The 16,894-nt window shown below is 39.9% G+C and overlaps 1 protein-coding gene across 4 annotated transcripts in view; it reads left to right on the forward strand.

The window, feature by feature from the left end:
- Window positions 1–16,894, forward strand: part of ZNF131 (zinc finger protein 131) — a 40,782-nt gene that overhangs the window by 10,133 nt on the left and 13,755 nt on the right. Inside the window, exons 2-6 of one of the 4 annotated variants that reach the window (XM_073343866.1) lie at window positions 1,000–1,153; window positions 3,930–4,068; window positions 5,075–5,176; window positions 5,741–5,885; window positions 9,689–10,377. In XM_073343866.1, coding sequence (XP_073199967.1) covers window positions 3,945–4,068; window positions 5,075–5,176; window positions 5,741–5,885; window positions 9,689–10,377 — 1,060 coding nt within the window. In that variant the 5' untranslated portion in view covers window positions 1,000–1,153; window positions 3,930–3,944. The remainder of the gene's footprint in view (window positions 1–999; window positions 1,154–3,929; window positions 4,069–5,074; window positions 5,177–5,740; window positions 5,886–9,688; window positions 10,378–16,894) is intronic. The other 3 variants (XM_073343867.1, XM_073343864.1, XM_073343868.1) reach the window with 3 other exon arrangements.

Genomic DNA, 16,894 nt, shown 5'->3' on the forward strand with positions numbered 1-16,894 from the left:
TTTTATAGGTTCTCCATTGTCTCCTTTGAGTCTGGAAAATATTTGTGTCACAAAAACCACTGTCACAATTGGCACTAGTTGGCACCCTTACTGGCAGTGTCAGCAGTTTGTAAGGATTGAAGGGGCATGGAGAATGGACTAATCTCTTACTCTGAGAAGTAGTCTGCCTGATGTGAGGGGTAGCTTTCACTCCCACTATGCTTACTGGACATGTTCTTTGGATAAATCAATGGCTTTTGACTTCCAGGACTATCAACCTGACACCTCTCACATAAACTAAATTCACACTTTTTTCTTTTTTGTAATGTATGAGCTGAGTTTTGCTGATTATCTGTACTTCCTTTCACAGGAGTGGGGACAAAGAGCATAATTTTAGTTTTAGCTTTAGCTAGCATTTTAGTTGTATATTCCCACCCCTCTACCTTGGAAAAATGAATGATAATTTCACCCTGTCAGTTAATTCCATTTCTGTTAGACTATGATCTAACAAGAAAAACTGCTGTTTGGAGAATAAATATGGTATCTTTGGTGTCCTGCCAAAATTTCAGCTTTGATCATTAATTTTGTCTACCTCAATTCAGTGTTTTCCCCTATTGGTACACTGAATACTTCATTTCGTATTCCAAAGTTTTGTTGTTTTGCTGTGTGCTTGATATAGTGTCACTGTGCTTCAACTCGGAGGTAGCATTTCACTGGTATCATTTGGCATTTGGGATCTTTCAGGATAAAGGTCACTCTTATTAGTTTATCTAAATCTTTTCAGGATTCTGTCTGCTATGTTTTTGAGTTTACCTGTGAGACACACAATGATTTATGAAAGCCACAACAGACACATTGTTAATGAGGATTAGGAATAATCCAAGTCTTTTTTCCAAAATAATTTCAAAACATTGTATTACTTTATGATAAGTTAACGCTTGCTATCAAATGCATTTCAACCCATGGAAATAAATCCTTCATAAGGTGTGAGTGTGATCACCTGGCTTATGTAATTCACAGGAATTGGGGCACTCCTGACAACTCTGAGAACTAGTAATGGAAGTATGGAGTTTACTTGTCAGACTGATTCTTAACCGTTGAGGCTTGTACTGTTACTCCATGGATGAGGAAAATGCAGCAATGAGGAAAAGTTTGGAAAAAGGAATTTCTGGAGGTTAAACTGCTTTTGAATATATGGAAGTTATAAGAGCTGGGATTTGGGGGGGTTTTCCTTTGATTTTATATTAGCAGAATCCTTAGGGAATTTTACCTGTAATTCCAAGTTGCCTGTCTATTTATTATGTATCTTAGTTTCTACTTCTTATAGTAGACATAGTGATGGCAAACAGAAATAGATTTCTTTAGGCAAGCATTTTTATTTTTTCTGTTTGGTGAGTTGGACATATTCTAAATAGGGCATTTTCCTTAAACAAACATACAAACAAACAAACAAACAACAACCCAAGGAGGGATCTGTTCTATGGAGAAATAGGATAGCAACAGCTTTCCACCAACTTGGCATCTGTAAAATCTAATCCTATGCCTAGAGACAAAATGTCTCCTTATCATAACAATAGAGTTTTTTCCCCAGGCTTCCACTCCACCTTTTTATTTCCACCCCACACCAATCCAAGACACAAGCATGTTAAATACTTCCTTACCTCCAACAGCCACATATGAGGTCTTGTCTACGCTTGAAAAGCTACAGCACTTCAGTGTAGACACTACCTGTGTCAATGGGAGGGGTTCTCCTGTTGCAATAGTTCTCAAACTGGGGGTCATGACCCCTCAGGGGGTCACAAGGTTATTACATAGGGGATCACGATCTGTCAGCGCCCAACCCCGCTTTGCCTCCAGCATTTATAATAGTGCTAAATATTTTAAATATATATTTTATTTATAATAAATATAAATATAGGGTGGGGGTCACACTCAGAGACTTGCTGTGTGAAAGAGCTCACTAATACAAAAGTTTGAGAACCACTACAACAGGTAATCTGCCTCACCTAGAGGCATTAGCTAGGTCAATAGGAAAAAATTTCCGTTGACCTAGTGCTGTCTACAAGGGGGGTTAGGTTGGCTTAACTCTGTAACTTGGGTATAAATTTTTTGCACCCCTAAGATGTGTAGCTGAGCTGACTCTATCTTCTTAGTGTAGACCTGAGAGTTAGCAAGCTTGGTAATGTCAGATGGATAGTAGTGGATAGGTTCAAGGGATCGGCTCATGTTCAAAGGAGGAGGCTCTCTGATTCTGGTTGAGGAAAACCAGGCAGTTAGATTAATTATGAAGACTTTGTTCTAATCTTTCATGGAACTCCGTGGATTTCCACTTCGTGCACCCACACCATACGCTTCTGTTACTGCAGCCACCATGATAATGCAGCTGGCAATGCATCTCTAATTTAATGTAAGATACTCTCTCTTCTGTTGTTCTCCCACGTGCTATTCCTCCACGTACTTAGTACCTAAGTACAGATTAATCACTAACTATAGATATGAAATTTCATGAAGGAAACATCTTTGATGTGACTATTGCCTGGCACCCTACCGCAAGCAGGAGAAAAGGTATAAAGATACATTCAACCCTTTCTTTGTCGTCTTTGTCTGGAACCAATTGTTCTTTGAGCTAAATTAAGTTCACTCAAAAGACATTAAGCTCTTGCATTGTTCAGATTTACTTCCAAAGAAAGTTTGGGTCTGCAGCAGAGGGCTTTCTTTTCGACATCCTTCAGTAGTGGGAGTCTTCTTCTGAACTCCATTTTATACAGTTCCACAACTCAGAAAAGCCCTAGGTTAGGTGCAAAGTCTTATTCCAAATTTCTTCGCTGCTGTACCCCCACAGAATACTTCTGCTTAAATAGAGCCTTAAGGGACTTAAGAAGGAGAGTCTCCTGTCAGATTCACCTGGTTGAATTGAGCACAAGGATTTTATACTTCTAACATATGAAGAGCTCCTATTGACCTCTGTGTGAGAGCCACACCTGTAGGGGGAATAGAACATCAGAGATGGGTACTGCCATGCAGATCTGAACTTAGGCAAAATTCTTCTTTATTTGAGTGAAATGCTTGCAGTTGTAATTATCTGGACTGTCTCTCCAAAGGTATTAACGCATACCCAGCAGATTAACATCCGTTGTCCATGTTTTAGGGTAGATTTTTCGTGATTTTTTCTGGTGGTAATCTCTTAAAGTCAAAAACTTTCACAGCCCTCTTCCACTTACTATAAAAGTTTCAGATAAGCCTGTATGATTTATTTGTGTGTGTGTGTTTTGAGAGGTTGACAGTGACTAGTCGATCCTGAAGGGAAAGGTTGTGCGGGAACTAGGGGAATGAGATTTTCTTTGCTTTAGATAGTAACAAAATTTTCACTCCTTTGCAACTCCCCTGAACTCATAGGTGAAGAAACACTTCCTTGGTGGATACCTACTTCCTTCATTCCTCTACCTTCTTTAAACATCTTCTCTTCACTGAATAGAAAATTAACTTAATCTGTGAGAGTATTGAAGAGCCATTCTGTCATCAAATGGGTTAGCAGCGTTCCTCAAAGTAACCGTATCAAGATGCTGATATTATCTTGCCAAATTTTTGTTGAAATTGCAATAATTAGTTATGTTTCCACCATTTCTGATTGCTTTGAGGGAGGCAAAATTCTTTCCAATTTATAGAATAAAGAAGTAGGCTTGCAAAAATTTTAGTCTCTGTCTATAATAAAGCCATGTTTCTTTTTTGTTTTACTCTAGCACCTCCTGTTAGCTAAATTGAGGTACACCTATTGTTGATCTAATTTAGTATAGTTATTAACAATCACATTACTCTATTTCATGGCCCTTTTTTAAACGCTGAATTTAATTAAAGCATTATGCTAATTAGTTAATTTTTTTGTATGGCGTACTGAAGATGTTAAACGTTGAGTACTGCAGTATTCTTACTTCATTAATAATCTTTTGTAGACTAGTCCATTCACTATGGAAGCTGAAGAAACGATGGAATGCATTCAAGAATTCCCAGAACATTATAAAGTTATTTTGGACAGACTGAATGAACAGCGTGAGCAGGATCAATTTACAGACATCACTCTGATTGTAGATGGTACGTACTGTCATACCAAATTAGCTGATACACAGATGCTTTGGAATTCTTCATTTTGATTGCCATAGGTCAGACAACTGAAAATAAAGAATCAATGTATTTTATTCTCAATCTGGGCAGAACACAAACTAATGTCTTCCAGTTTTATATAGAAGTACTACAAATTCCAAGAAGACTTTCATCCTGAATGATGTAGAAGATGGAACCTTTCCCTAATTTTCAGTTGTTATGCTGAAATAGTCAGCAACATTAAATAATAGTGGTGTTTGTTTACTAGTGTTCACAGCAAAACAGAAATTCAAAATTGAATTTCTTAATGCTTTGTTTAAACCAGCCTAGGCAAGAAGACTTACGCTCACCATCAGCAGATGTGGACAGAACGGGGGAAATAGCAAAGCTCTTGTGACCTCATTTCCCATCTTAAAAAGGACGGTCTGCTTAAACTCAGTTCTTTTCCTGTCCCTACCAGGTGGAGATAATTCTCTGTTACCAAAGAACTAAGACTTCTTTGTTTTGTTTTTCTACCATCTTTCTTTTGGTGAATTCCCTGCCTATAGCCCAGTCCTTTTCTATTAGGATTAGGGCTTTATAGTGAAGTATTCAGTTTAGGGTTTTTTCCTTGTCTCCCCCCCCCAACACACACACACCCCTTTTTCACTCACCTGAGCACTCTGAAGGGAGGAGGCTGCCTAGCTTTGGTGTGTTTGGACTCTTAGTTACCAAGCAAAAATGGTCCCACATGTAAACAGTCCTTTGGTTTTGATGTATCCTAATACTCATCATTCATACCTACATATTCTGGTAATTGGAACCAGAAGTGAAGGCCCAGGAAAATGTCTGTCTGCAGTAGCATGCTATGCAACAAAGGGCAGGCTCAGATTGCACTCTGCTACAATGTCTTCATGTACTGAATTCTATAGCTTCCTTTATTCTGAACCCATTAGCATCTAGCATGAGCAAGTGTATGTTGACTTAAAACATTTGATTTTTATCTCTTTCCTTTTAGGTCACCATTTCAAAGCTCATAAGGCTGTCCTTGCTGCCTGCAGCCAGTTCTTCTACAAATTCTTCCAAGATTTCACTCAGGAGCCGTTGGTAGAGATAGAAGGTAACCTGTTGATATGACTTGTATGACCAAAATACTTATATTTCTGTAATGTTAGTGATACAGATTGATATGCGGGCTTTAGTGGTACTAATCTCCTTGTCAAGACCTAGCTCCATGGTGGTTGTGAGGTAGCTAATGCCACCAGAAGGCAGCTTCTTTCAAAGATAACATCTGAAGGAACAATTTTGAGTAGAGGCTTTTTTCAGTGGCAGTAGAAACACGATGGAGACTGCTGTCTCTCTAAACTTCAGTACTAGCCACTTTAGCAGAAGGGGACTAGCAGCCTTTCCAGTGATAAAGATGATATGTTTTATATTATGGGACACATAGTTCTACTATTAAAACATGGCACAAACCTGAAGAAGCTGCATGCAGCAGTAGACTTTCTAAAGCCTATGAGAACATCTCATGAAGGTGATCTGCAAAAGCCAATAAGCAGGACATTGTGAACAAAAATCTAAATGGTAAAAGATTTGTAAGCAAAATTTACTACTTATACTTGTAAAATGTAACAACTAAAATCTGAAGAACTGCAAAAAAAAATGTATATTTTCTTCTAAACAGGTGTAAGTAATATGGCATTTCGACACTTAATTGAGTTCACCTACACAGCAAAATTAATGGTCCAAGGTGAAGAAGAAGCAAATGATGTTTGGAAAGCAGCTGAGTATCTACAGATGTTAGAAGCCATTAAAGCACTTGAAATCAGGTAAGCATGCAGATTTTTCATTCATCTTCTAGAAACATGGAATACATTATCTGAGGAAGATTCTTGCCAGGCTTGGTTGTCAATATTGTGCGGAGCTGTTTCTTCTCCTCCTGGAACCTGAGTAGAAGCTGTAGAGTCCTCATCCACTTCTTCTTCCCAAAGTCTGTAATCTCCTCCAATGAGGGTGGGATGGAAACCATAAAGGGTAAAATTGAGCCTCAAACTCTGTGTGCTGGAACTTTGTGTCAGGGGACATGGCTTGCAAGCCTGAGCAGATGTGAGAAAAACAGAGCACAACCCTTGGGTGCCTTTCCCTTCTCACTGCTCTCGGGAGGACCTTCTCTGCCTTCCCATTCTTTGAGTACTGCTGTAATCTTCCCTTTAGCTATGCAGTTTCTCTCTCCTTATGAGAAGGAAGCCCATGACAGCCACCCCTACTTCCCATTCTGGAATTCACACAGGAGTTTCTGCAAGCTTGAGGAACATGAAGGGAAGCTGCTGTTTCCTTCCTATCCCCTCAAAAGGGCCTTTTCCTCACCAGATAACATGTTCCTTAACATTCAGCATAGTGGAGAGCAGACATAGGCCTATAGTACTTACAGTAGTAGTATAGACTTACTGTATTACTTTGCTTTATTTAAAAAAAAAAAAAAAAAAAGCTTCGTGACACTGCAGACTAGAAGCAGGGTTTTCAATATCAATATTTATTTTAAAATATTTGCCCTATGCTTAAACTTTGCTGCCAATAAATATAGGGGAAAAGTATGGTCTTGTGGTAGTAGCAGGGACTGGAATCAAGACTGCACAACTTCATTCTTGGATTGAAAAGACATGATGAGGATAAAAATACACATTTAAAAAAAGGGCAAAAAAGTTACTTATTGCAAATAGCTGCCGAGTTTATTCACACTGAAAAAAGTATAAAGCTAATATGATTACAGTAAAACCTCAGAGTTATGAACACCACAGTTGTGAACTGACCAGTCAACTGCACACCTCATTTGGAACCAGAAGTATGCAATCAGGCAGCAGCAGAGACCAAAAAAAAAAAAAGCAAATACAGTACAGTACTGTGTTAAGCGTAAACTAATAAAGGGAAAGTAGCATTTTTGTTCTGCATAGTAAAGCTTCAATGCTGTATTAAGTCAATGGTCAGTTGTAAACTTTTGAAAGAACAACCAGAACATTCTGTTCAGTTACAAACATTTCAGAGTTATGAACAACCTCCATTCCCAAGATGTTTGTCACTCTGAGGTTCTACTGTATTTACAGTTCCTTTACTTATTACAATTCTCTCAGCTTGGAAAATGGAGAGAGTACAGTTTTATTTAAGGCCAGTTTCAGGATCTAAGGCACTAATGTAATGTTACAATAATTTGGGTTGCTAAAGTTGCAAGGAAATAACTATTTGCTTTAAAAAACAAAAAACTTGTTTAGTAGTTTTTCGAAATATTTTAATTAATCTTGGATTTAGTTTCTCCAAAAATAAGCTTTTTACAACATTTTGGAGCTAAATTTAACTGGACAGTGTCCATTTAGTTTAGCTGTTTACCCATCTCTAAACAAGATGTTGAGGCAAAAAGTATATAATGCTACTAAAGCAGGGCAGAATTTTTCAGACGAAATTTTTTTTCGCTGAAAAATATAGATAAGGGATCGATTTAAAAAGTTTTGAAAAATCATATACATTTTGGCAAATTGTTCCAGCTAAAATAAAAAAAAAATTGGGACTGTTGAAACAAACCATTTCAACATCAAAAAGGAACATTTTGATTTTTCAGGCTACATTCACAAGGGGATTTAGGCCTATTGATGGAAGTGACATTGTACTCCTTATGCCATATATTCATTGGAGCAGGGATGGAACATGGATATTCCCCCTCCTCCCAGGTGAATGCCCTAACCACAGGGCTGTTGGTTATAAGGACACCACCACCATCTCCTCCTCTGTTTTTTGAATTCCTTTGCATTTTATTAAAAAGGCCCAAAACAAAATGTTTCTGACTTCCAATTCAATGAAAATTCTGAAAACATTTTGGTTTTCATTCAACCTGAACTGATTTTTTTTTCTGAATTTTCAGAATTGCCAAAAATCCATTATTCGCACAGTTCTAAATGTTACTATGAGCTAAACTCCTTTGGCTCAAATGGGAGGGGATTGTGGAGAGGGGATGCACAGTGAGTTCCTTACCTCACAGATCTGCTAGAACCTGCATTTATTGAACTTCAAGTCATACTAAGAAGCTCCTATTTTCTCAGGCATTTCTAAGATATTGTTTTCAATTTTATATGGATTTTATTAGTTAAATGTTATATCAAATGAAGTGCATTTAGATTCTCAAATGAAATACGCTATATAAATGCATCATATTATGGTTTATGCCCTCATTAACGTTTTATATAAAGGGGGAAGGGATAGATTGGCCTTCGCTCTTCACTACTCTGTAAGAGAGCTGGATACTCTTCCTTATCCTGGCTTCTTACTCGCAGGCTGGGCTGCCAGGAACTAGGATTGTGGTAAGGAAGTACCACTTTCTCTCCACCATGCCAGCACTTACCCTATGTTATCCTTCTGTGGACTTGGAACCAGGACATAACCCCTCTCCTCCCGCTGCAACCAAAATAGTTGAATCGGTATGCAACTGAGTGTGGACCAATCCTAGACACACACAAATCTCACCCAGTTCCTATTTGGAGAACTAAAGTCCTTGAGCTGGCCCTTTGCAAGGGGTGAATTTCACATTTTGTGCTGGAAGGCTTCAGTGCTTCGGTATAGTACGATGGGTTTTGTACTACAGGCCTTGAAAACCAAATCCCACCACCACCATCTCCTGCTTGGTCCTTTTGGCTTCTCCACGTGTGTTCGTCTACAGCAGCCTGATGTTCCTGGGATCCAACACCTTTACTCATGGCCCCGGACTGAGCGGGGTGTAGTTTTCACAAACATCTTACCAGTTGCAGTGTTTTCTTCTCCTTTGGGACAGAATGCATGAAATACGCGCACAACAGTAGTTCTCGTTAAAAGATGACTTATTAAAATAGAGAGAAAAGTGGAATTACAGTGTTTGCTCAATATCTCTAGATTTACACTTCATATAACCTAAACTAGATAAGGCATTCTCAGCTCAGTTACAGAGGAGATGGACAATCTTTTATGTTTAAGACAGTTAAACACTCTGTCACTCTGACACTCTGTCAGAGACTCAACCCCACGTTGTCTCCAAAGACAGACAGACAGTGAGTTCCCTCTCCTCACCTCTTTTTCACATATGTGGTCCTGGGGTTGATTCATTGCCATATCATGTGAGGTGGTCACCTTTTTTCCATTTCCCCCATTGGAGTTTCTCTCCACTGAAGCCTCAAGTGCAGCATTTTCCAAGGTCTCTGAATTTCTGTCTAACCAGTGAGGCTGGTTGGTTTTTGATGGGCCTGTCCATTCATTGTTCTTGCAGATAGGTATTAGATCAGTCCAGAGTGGGTGGAATATTTAAAATCTAAAACAAAACTTTGGTCATCTCACTTAGTTATAAAATAGGGGCGGCGGTCCAGATTCTCCATCCCAGGCCACACTCCATTAGCCCTGATGGTTCAGCAGTAAAGAGTATGGATTAAGGATTGATGCATTCCTGAATCTACAATGTAACCATCTGCATGGTATTTCAGAACATGCATTCTCTTCAAACACTTTATTACTGATTTATTACCTATTTTGAATGATCTCATGTGTAAATTCAGTATATTGCAGAAATTATTATGTAGGTGGTTTTGGATCCTTACAATGTTCTATTACACACACTTTACAGGAACAAAGAAAATTCGGCACCACTAGAATCAAATAAAACACAAGGTAAAAATAAAACCAAAAAGAGGAAGATAGCCGAAACCTCCAATGTCATCACAGAAACATTGCCATCTGCAGAATCAGAGCCTGTTGAAATTGAGGTGGAGATTGCTGAAGGGACAATTGAAGTGGAAGATGATAGCATTGAAACCCTGGAAGAAGTAGCTTCTGCAGAACAGTCCATAAAGTATATACAGACTACGGATACGTCAGACGAGTCTGCTTTGGCTCTTTTGGCAGATATCACCAGCAAGTACCGTCAGGGGGAAAGAAAATGCGAGATCCAAGAAGAAGGTGACAATGCAACTGATCCTACATGCAAACAGGTAGAAGGTATTGAAATTGTGGAACTTCAGCTGTCACACATGAACAATTTATTCCACTGTGAGAAATGTAACCGTTCGTTTAAATTGTTTTACCATTTTAAGGAACACATGAAAACACACTCCACTGAGAGTTACAAATGTGACATATGCAATAAAAGGTACCTTCGAGAGAGTGCCTTGAAACAGCACCTCACCTGTTACCACCTTGATGAAGGTGGAGCCAGCAAGAAGCAAAGACCTGGCAAAAAAATACACGTATGCCAGTACTGTGATAAACAGTTTGACCACTTTGGACATTTTAAAGAGCACCTTCGGAAACACACAGGTAACGTTTCTGTATTTCAAGTATACATCTGTTCCTTTGGTTTTGTGTTTGCCTGTTTTGTGGGACTGGGGGAAATAAGAGGGGAGAGTGTGCAAGATTTGTTGCAAATATTTTTCTAAAGCTGTATAGTAGTGGTTCCCAAACTTGTTCCGGCACTTGTGCAGGGAAAGCCCCTGGCGGGCCGGGCCGGTTTGTTTACTTGCCGCAACCGCAGGTTCGGCCGATTGTGGCTCCCAGTGGCTGTGGTTCGCTGCTCCAGGCCAATGGGAGCCGCTAGAAGCGACAGCCAGTACGTCCTTCGTCCCGCACTGCTTCCAGCGGCTCCCATTGGCCTGGAACAGCGAACCGCAGCCACTGGGAGCTGCCTTTGGCCGAACCTGCAGACACGGCAGGTAAACAAACCGGCCTGGCCCGCCAGGGGCTTTCTCTGCACAAGCAGTGGAACAAGTTTGGGAACAACTGCTGTATAGAATTGTGAGACTGAAGAAAGCTAGAAATGCTGGGCTTCCACTATGACAAAATGTGAACAATTTATTTACATAGCAGTGAATGTAGATCTTAATGAATGCAACTTACTTAAAATACTGACTCACGAATTTCACTTAGCCACCTACTGAAAAAAAGCCTACTAAAGAAATAAATGTGTTTTTAAATTTAGTATATTGTATTTGTTTCAAAAAAACAACATACAAAGAGTGACACTCATCTGAAAAACAAGTATCCAATTCAGGAATAAACTTGTGGAACCAAATTAACTTCCAGTTCGTCAAACAAAGTGATATTCAGTAGAAAATTCATCTGAAAAAAATAAGTCCACTAAGCAAACCTACCACACTCTATCATAAACCAGCAGAAAATTCTTAAACAAATGCCTATTAATATAGTAGTTTGGGTAAGCAAGTTATGCAAATATAGGCAACATACAGTAAAAAATTAACTCTTTTGATACTTAGTATGTGATTACTTAACCCAGTGGAGTTACACTGATTTTAAAAAACCCCTATATGACTGAGATCAGAATAAACAACGAGGAGTCCTTGTGGCACCTTAGAGACTAACAAATTTATTTGGGCATAAGCTTTCGTGGGCTAAAACCCACTTCATCAGAGCTTATGCCCAAATATGTTTGTTAGTCTCTAAGGTGCCACAAAGACTCCTCATGGTTTTTGCTGATACAGACTAACACGGCTACCACTCTGAAACCTGAGATCAGAATGTTGCTTTTAGACTACAGTGGATCATTACAGGAGGTAACTTTTGCTTTTTAAATTACACTGCTTCATTTTTCCCCTCCTTATACAGAGATCGTTAAGTGCCTCTACCATGCTCTCTGTGGTCCTGCTGTAAAAAGAGTTACATTTTTATTACTTTACCATATTTGCAGTATTAAGCACCATACAAATACTTTATTAGCCCTGAGAACATGTGACAGTTCGCATGGGCCCTGGTCCTTCAAACACTTAAGCATATTTGTCACTTTACCTAAGTGAGTAGTCCAGTAACACGTTAGTGGGTAGATGTGGGGTAGCAGCACAGGTGTTCCAAGGCTACTATGCTAGGTTCTGAACTAAAACTTCTTTGCACCCATATGTGAGTTTCCTGGCCACGGGAGCAGTGGCCCAGCTCCTGTCTACTCACAACTAATGTAGAAAGGTTTTGGAAAAACCTCTTCTGTGTCCAAGCAGTATAGAGAGGGCTTCCGCTGCATGCTCCATCTACACCCTTTTTGCCTCCACCCACTGCTGAGCAGAGACGTCAGTGGGCTTGTGTAGGTCCCTGTGTAGTGTGGTAGATTTCATCCATTATGACCAAGCTATGTATAAACTTATTATAGGTTTCTCTCTTAGAAAATGTTCATGACAGCTTTAAGGACAATATTTGGTCAGATTGCCAAAGTAGCTGGTATGTCGTTACGCCTAGGTTGGTGTTCCAGCAAAAGGGCTTAGTTTAAGGCCGTTATATTGCAAGTATGTAGAAGGCAATTCCCATTTATTAATTGCTGCCATATCTTTTTGAATTGTTTCACATTAATGAAATAATTATTAGAAGGAAAGCAAAATTGGAATGTAAAAAAGAGGCAAACAAAGTAAAAGTAGTTAAAACCTTTATGTACGTTGGGCTCAACTGGATAGAGCACTCCACTATTATTGTTCATTGAGATCAGTGAAAAGACTCCCATTGATTTCAGTCATCTTTGGATCAGGCCTAGTATTTGGAGAGTACAGTGTAGCACACAGTGTAAAAACTGAATTTGAAGCAGAAGATGTAATTTTCTCCCCAAGTATTTAACACTAATAATGTTGTGCATTAACAATGACAAGATAAATGCATATGTAATCAAGTGACAAATTGACTTCAGTTGTTACAAATTAACAAATTTCCAATTAGTACTAATAACTGCATACAACTTAATAATAGAAAAAGCTTTTCCTTTCTAGCTAAAGTTATAAGGCCAGCCATCAGCTGTCTTTGTCATAAGCTTCTAGAATGTGCTCTGTGTCTCTAAACCTAAATTGTTTTTGTTCAGATTAATCCTGTGAAGTACTAACTTCCAAAATTGTCATCGTAACTTCCCAGACCAGGAAAAAGAATCCACTCACTCATCTCCTCTTTTATCATGATTTCTGATAATAAAGAGAAAACAATGAAATTTCAGTTGCCCATCATAAATTGCAATGGAATAGAATTTTACTGAGCTAAATTAAAGCAATAGATGTATGTATAGTCGGGCTAGTTTGGTATTACTCAGAATAAGAACAGTAGTTATTTATTTGGATGAAAAAATATAGCGCTTGTAACTAAGAGCAATTAACTCACTGTATTTGCCTAAGCATGATCTTGCGGCAAAACATTAGGGTCAGCTAACAAAAGGAGGGACTGAACACGTACAAGTCTTACTGCCTTTACTGGGAATTATGGATGCTCAATGTCTCTCAGCATTGGGGTCTTTCTGAATTTTTAACAAAATAAAATTGGTGGGCGTCTCTAAATCAGTTTATCACTTGATTAACAAATGATATTACATTCAGTGCATCTGACTATTTAACTAAGATTGAAAGAACTTTTTGGAGTTGTTTTTTTTTTTAGGACTTAGACTATTTGAAAAAACTAAAAGAAATTTTTAAACGAGCCTCTTCATATCCTATATCTATGTACAATAGCCTTCTAAAGGATTTTTATATATAAAACACTCCATAATTTTTAATGCTAATAATTGGGTAGGGCAAAAAAGTTAATGCACAAAATTGGGGAGGAAAGAAAGATAATGCACAAAAATAGGAAATGAGATTCAGAGAAGCTTTATAAACTTCTAATCATGGTGAAAATATTAAAGGCAAAAAATAGGTCCTGGAGAAGTACCGGAAGCTGACTTATTTTGCTTGCTCTGTGGCAGTGGTGGGCAACGTGCGGCCCACGGGCCGCACACAGGGCAATCGGTAATCCGCTGACATGCCACGAGTCAGTGTTTACATTGACCATCCACAGGCACGGCCGTCTGTAGCTCCCAGTGGCCACGGTTCGCCGTTCTTGGCCAATGGAAGTTGTGGGAAGCGGCGGCCAGTACGTCCCTGCAGCCCGCACCGCTTCCCGCATCTCCCATTGGCCGGGAGCAGGGAGCTGCAGGTGGCCATGCCTGCGGATGGTCAATGTAAACACTGTCCTGTGGCCCACCAGCAGATTACCCTGACAGGCCACAGGTTGCCCACCACTGCTCTTTGGGGAAATAGATCATATTCAGGGAAAGCTGGTGGAGAGGGCTAATGATACTGTAACAAAAGTTAGACTTATTGAAGTACAATAATCAATTTCTGTTTCTACTTCAGTAGTGAATCTATATAGTAGTCATAGTTCACAAGGAGTACTCTGTCAAACCTGGGTAAGATTGTCCATAAAAGCATGTGGGGAAAACTGACATTTTGTGAAAACTTCAATTAATATTCCTAGAAACTCTACTTTATAAATAGTATCGGGTATGTTTATGAGAAATCCGAAATAACTGGGTTTACTAATAACTTTCCACTATCTAGACGTTATTTAAATATTAATGCAGTAACTTATTGGTTAAAGATGCATTCCTTTGTATTTTGTAATCTTAAACAAAAAGTCAATGTGTATAGCTACTTGCTTGGTTCAGTTTCGTCCTGGTGATGGACAAATATCAAGTGCTGACTGAAATCTATCGGCTGTCTTTGAATGAGAGCTGATTTGCTCAAGCTCAGTCTGGATACGACTGAAGTATGCTTGTGTGTTGGTTGAAGGAATAGAAAGAAATGACAGACAGTCATATTTACGGAAGTCTGGCCACTGTTTTTGTTACTGAGATTTTCAGCCCTGGGGATCGTGTTGACTCCTTGACTGTACTTGGAGCTCCCGGTAGCAGCAATGAGCAAGAGCACTGTTCTAGTTTCACATGACAAGCAGGTTGTAAACTTTTTAGGGGGGTGAGGGGGCATCAGACTTTGCCACAGTTGTCCATGATGTTGTCATCTTGAGATTATTACTGCAATGTGCTGTACATAAGAATATACCTGAAGACTGTTAAAGAACTTCCCAGCTATAATAGAATGAGACTGCCCACTTATTGAGCAGTGGTTTGCTCCAGACACACGTGTAAATGAGTCCTGGATTCAGATTGGATTACCGATGAAGTTTAAAGTGTGGGTTTGGCCTGATTTGATTTTGGTCTTGGTCTCCACTCTGGGACTTACTCTCCTTTCCCACATACGCTCCTGACATTGCTTCCGCAAAGCCCAGAATTGTTGACCTGCAAGATTGATGGCAATTTGCTGCCAGGAAACTGCAGTGGAGCAGAGGTCTCCCGGTGCAGTCTTGGCACAGGGCCAAGGCATAAGTTATCGCTGACCCCCAACACATCCCCTACAATACATATAGCTCTTTGGGCTGAGGATGAATAATGTGCAGATTGTTGGGGTCAGTTCCTTGTTTCTCTGGGGTTTCCAATCCCCCTGCATAAGAGACTATTTGGGCTAAAATTCATGTGCCGAACTCTTTGTGTCTACTGCCATTCTTGTCTAAATATTAGAGATCCTGGGATTTGGATTGTATGTTGATGGTGAATAGATTCCAACAGTTCCTTTGAATTTTCTATGCTCATTAACATTTTACTCTTTAATATTTCACTATTTTTACTTAATGTTTTCCTTCTGATTATTATTATATTTTACTGTGGTTCTCAATCCCATTTTCAAAAGTGAGTTAGGCACTCACTGGGACTTGCACGCCTAAGTCACGTAAGCACTTTTGAAAATTTTTGCTGAGTGACTGACGGCCATTTAAATTTCAGTCCTAACTAGAATAACTACAAGTGCTGTTGTACGTGTCAATGTCTTATCCTCTTTGGAATTTTACTGAACAATTTGCTTCAGATATTATAGAATCATAGAAATGGAGGGCTGGCAAGGACCTGTGAGGATATCTAGTTCAGGGGTTCTCTCACAAATTTTTTGGCAGCCCCAGAGTGTGGTGACCAACTCCTGCTGGTGGCTGCGCTGACAATTTTTTTCCTAAAATACTTAATTAACTTTATGTGGATATTTATTTGTTATTCCTATACATATCCAAATAATTGTAATTTATTTATGTATGGTGGTTGTTTTTTTGAAGACTCAATAATAACAACAATGTGCAGTTTAGCCTCTGAGTGCAACCCCCCCATATAAATTAAAAACACTTTTTAATATATATTTAACACCATTATAAATGCTGGAGGTAAAGCGGGGTTTGAGGTGGAGGCAGACAGCTCGCGACCCCCCATATAATAACCTCGTGACCCCCCTGAGGGGTGCCGACCCCCAGTTTGAGAACCCCTGCTCTATTCTTTCCTGGATCTAAACAGAATAGAAACATAAATAAGGTGCTTTGTCTTTTTTGTTGTTTTCTGTTGCCTTTTTTGGTTGCTTATTATTTTTAGACTTGCTAGCTAGTAAGTCCGCTGCTGTGAAAAATGATATTAACAAACATACAAATCTAACTTTTTCACAGCAGACTTACTCAGCCATGGCAAGCCCGGGGAGAAATTAAGCCCTGGATCAGGAGGTGGATAGGGAGGCATTGGGGGCCAGGGCAATGGAGGGATGGATGGGAGGATGGGGGACGCAGCAGGTGCCTGGGGTAATGGAGGGGTGAGCCCTTGGCAAGCCCTTGGCAAGCACCTGCTGCCATGCGGCTGGGGTTGAACCCGAAGCCCCGTGGCCAGATCCTGGGGCCCGATCCCGAAGCCCTGCAACTAGATCCAGGGCCAAGCCTGAAGCCCTGTGACTGGATCCCAGGGCTGGGGCCGAGCCCGAAGCCCTGCTATCAGGAGACAGAGCCTGCCACCACATGGCTGAAACCCGGGGACAGAGAAGACAGCAGGGGCCAGATAAAATGGGGGAGGGGAGGTGAGCCCAGGGTTTGAGCCCATTGCCAAGGCGAAGGATGGAACCTGAAACCCCACAGATGGAATCTGGGGCCTGCAGCAGAGTCAGAGGCCCCTGGCCAGAGCCCAAAGCCCCAA

This window comes from Lepidochelys kempii, chromosome 5, assembly GCF_965140265.1.
Source record: "Lepidochelys kempii isolate rLepKem1 chromosome 5, rLepKem1.hap2, whole genome shotgun sequence".
NCBI classification, from domain to species: Eukaryota; Metazoa; Chordata; order Testudines; family Cheloniidae; genus Lepidochelys; species Lepidochelys kempii.